The sequence below is a fragment of the Nanorana parkeri genome, unplaced genomic scaffold, assembly GCF_000935625.1.
Source record: "Nanorana parkeri isolate BGI_ZX_2015 unplaced genomic scaffold, ASM93562v1 scaffold56, whole genome shotgun sequence".
Classification (NCBI taxonomy): Eukaryota; Metazoa; Chordata; class Amphibia; order Anura; family Dicroglossidae; genus Nanorana; species Nanorana parkeri.
The window spans coordinates 888717-892686 of record NW_017306324.1 but is presented as its reverse complement, the minus strand read 5'-3'; the positions used below and the strand labels follow the sequence as shown (position 1 = coordinate 892686).

The 3970-nt window shown below is 45.0% G+C and overlaps 1 protein-coding gene across 1 annotated transcript in view; it reads left to right on the top strand.

The window, feature by feature from the left end:
* Window positions 1-1279: 1279 nt before the first annotated feature.
* The window catches only part of LOC108804380 (serine/threonine-protein kinase pim-3-like), an 8458-nt gene continuing 5767 nt past the window's right edge, over window positions 1280-3970 (top strand). The window contains exon 1 of the mRNA XM_018576092.1: window positions 1280-1403. Coding sequence (XP_018431594.1) covers window positions 1319-1403 — 85 coding nt within the window. The 5' untranslated portion in view covers window positions 1280-1318. The remainder of the gene's footprint in view (window positions 1404-3970) is intronic.

The window sequence follows — 3970 nt, the reverse complement described above, 5'->3', positions numbered from 1 at the left end:
TGTTCTAGAAAAACTGTCACATGACAATAAACAAAAATGTATCAGTACTTGTATCTGTGAGTACTTGGAAAAGCATCAGTACCTGTACTTGGAAAAATGGTATCGGTGCATCCCTTATATACCGTATATTTATTTAAAAAAATGATGCATTCAATTGGGGATGTACAAATCCCAGGAGCTCCGCATGCTCCTTACAAATGACAGCTGCCTCCTAACTTTTGAATTTTTCTCTAATCTAGTGCTGGAGCTGGAAAAGTATCTGTACTTGTACTTGGTATCTGAGCATCCCTAATATACACAGATATATATCACCAAAGTAGGTATAGGGATACTCGTGGGTCTTGTAGCAGAGATGAGTCAAAGCATTATCATTTTATTGTCAATGCTTTAATGCAGCTCAGCCCAACCGTATCTTGATCTTGATATCTTCCTCTTGATAAAGATGGACTGAGCTTTGTCGAAACATTGACAATAGAATGCTGATGACTTATCTCCACTCTAAGACCCATGAGTGCCTCTTTACCTACTTTGGATTTGTATGGATATTTTTGTGGATGAACACCGGAGCATTTACCTTACAAATAGAGGGAGGTGGCTACCCCTGCGACTATATATAATATATGTGTGTGTGTGTGTGTGTGTGTGTGTAGTTTTCCACCATAGGGTCAAGTTCCTCTTTAACCCCATCAAACCTAACCCTAACCCCATCAAACCTAACCCTATACCTAACACTTTATCCTTTAAAAAGCACAATTTTTCTTTAGGTTGACCAGGGAAAGCAGCAAGGGCACGTTGGCACGTCATTGACCATTGCACGCAAAAGTCGCAAGCGATCACACTACGATCGCCTGTGGTCTACGGGCACCTCAACGCTCGTGGGCATGAAGCCAGCGGTCACGTGTGGGGAGAAAATTAATCGCGGTGTATGTAAGCACAGAGGCGCCCCCCCTCTGCACTCCCTAGCAGCTGCAACAAACGCAGGCTTGACACAGAATGCTTGAGCTGAACAGAAGCATGAAGCTCCATACTTAGTCACTGAAGGGTGGGTGGGTGTGCAGCACCACCCTCCCACTGACACTCCCTCTGGCTGTCAGCCGTATCATGTTGCAGAGTCCTTGAGCCTCAGTCAATGTGAACACTGCTGTCTAAGAGGACTGTTCATTCCTTGGACTATACCAGCTAGGGACTCGTAGTATCCGAGCGGACTAAAGAAGATTGGTGGTGGGGGGCCGGTCAGCCTGCCTAGAATACCGCAGAAACAACTGTCACCTGATAAGAAGGACCCTTTTTTTCCCCCCCTGCTGCTTAAACCGCCATCATGTCATCGGTACAAGTCATCTATCATCAGAAGATCCACAATTACCTCCTAAATTCCGTTTTCCCCAAAGACGAGCTGCCAGCTGGTGAGTTGCATCTGCATCAACCTGCAAAAAGAAAGTCACAGCAGATTGTTACTTCTATACTCTTGTGTTACTTGCGGACTGATCTTTTTGCTGTGTGTGTGTGTGTGTGTATATTGTATTCATTCTGCAATTGTATCACTTGACCCGCAGTTATTTGGAAGTGGCTGGTGAAAGTCCAGCATGCATGAGATGGTATAAATATTTTTTGCATGTGATTCACAAGAGAGGGGATCCTGTGACTGAGGAGAGGGGGGTGACAATGACAGCTCCATAATAAAGGAGAATTTACAGTGATTTTCTGTGATGCATGTGTGGCGGTGGCGGGTGGGTTAGGTAACCACCGGGGATACCTAGCTGTGCAAAGGGAAACACACGCCATCTGTGCTATGATGATATAACGCCGGCTGCTGGTGCTCTATTTTTTTTTTTTTTTTGGCACCGGCTTTTTCAGTAATGCAGTACAAAAAAAGATAAATTAAAAAAATAAACATAATATAGAAATACATCAGTGATCCCCCAACATGGTGATGGTGGTGGTGGGAGGTCCTCTGAGTCGTAATACACTGTCACCGGAGACTAAAAAACACTCCTATTATTTTTTTTTTCTGCAACCTTTTGATTTTTTAAAAGGGCTGGCGGTCGCATGATGACATCTCTGTGTACAATGTTGACACGCTTAAACAGAATTAGGGAAGGGAGGACCGGGCTGAAGGTCGCTGACCTCTGACTTATAAATAACGAGGAGGAGGGGGGATGCAAAATCTATGTTTAGCTGTAATAATTCCAGAATATAAATAGGTGGTAGATCTGAGCCATTTTGTGACTGCGTAGTAGCTCAGGGCGGTATTAAGAGGGAATTCTGTAGCGGGGAGGTCGATGAATCGCGCGCGCCATAAGAGGTTAACATAATTTGTATGAGCTAGCTGGCAAGAAAAATGTCAACAAAGCGCTCACGGCTGGCGCCTAGTGGACGGCGTTCAAAATCAAAACCACACAAGCCATTCGCCATCAAGAAAGAGAGAGAGAAAGCGGTTAGGCAGCTGACTGAACATGACACACACAAGGCGCGCCAAACACAATACAACAACGTGATGCAGAAACGCGGGTAATTTTTGTTGTTGTTGTTTAATTGGTCTCGGTTACGCTGGGTGTTCACCGACGCGGGTTTCGATGACTGCAGAGTCCTTTCTAAAATTAGAATGGATGGAATGCCAATGGCTTGCAGGAGATCCTGACCTAAATAAATATAGAAAGCGCAAAGATGACGAGGATATATATTTCGGACGCGGCGAGGGAAATGCGGCGCGGATTTTACGCAATTTGTCTAATTCCCCCAGCGTAAAACAACCCCCCCTCGACCACTTATTAATGAGAAATAAATGCAGCAGGGATGATGACTAGATTCTTGCGGTCGGGTGTCCGGGAACGCCGATGCCGCGTTTCTATCGATTTTTTTGTAGTAGGTCCTTTAGCTTTTCATTACAAATTTTTACAACAATTTTTCACTCATGCAACAGGGAAATGCTGAGTATGTTGCGTTGGTGTGCGTCACGAAAAAAAATGGCGTCTGTTGCGTTCCTAATCCTGAATGAGAGCGCCTAAACTGCAGGGCTTGTTCACACCATGTGCGGACAAGAACAGTTTCTGTCCGCACCTGAAATGCATCCCAATGTATTCCTATGGTATTTCTGGGCACCGTTCACACCAGTGCAGTCCATTCCAGTGCGTGGAGGGGGGGGGGGATGCTGCATGCACTATTTTTTTTATGGTCTGGAACGCATGTAAAGGCACCAAAACGCGTATAAAACGCACTGCACTTGCAGATCTGCTCCAGACATGGTGTGAACATGAAAACGCGTAAAAAATGCACTGCACTTGCAGATCTGGTCTGGACATGGATGGAACATGAAAACGCATCCAAAACGCGCTGCACTTGCAGATCTGCTCCAGACATGGCGCGAACATAGCCTTAACATTGGCGTTACCTGAGGTGACTAGGCTTACCTTAATTTTAACCAAGCCAATTGGACGGCCAACAGACAACCGAGCGATGGCGGGATACAAATAATTTGTTTCCCCCTTAACAATGTTTCAATTTGTAACCAATAACCCCCCTGTCATGCCTCATATTAATAAGGTGGGGGCGATATGGCCGCCATAAACTTCTGCAAAATCCTCGTAAACCCCCCTCAAGAGTGGCCGTAGAAAACAAAATCTGCACCCAAGGTCATTTTATATACGTACGCAACTATGACCAGTGCTTTTGCGTCGGTGATACGCATCAACGCCACGAGGAATGTATTAAACTTTTTTTTTTTACACGAGGTCATTGTACGCGTTGGAATGGAATGCACACATAAAAAGCCTGCCTGGAATTATCCACGTATGTGGCACGGCGAGGCGTGGATGAGGTAGTCACAGATATATGTGGACAGGTTTGCGCAGAGGTGTTACTTTGGATCAGTTATGAGGGAATTCTCTATGCAGAGGAATGCATATGGGGTTCAGTTGTGAAAATGTGGCTGTTGTGTTTTTTAGCATTGGTGGCACATGTATATATATATATA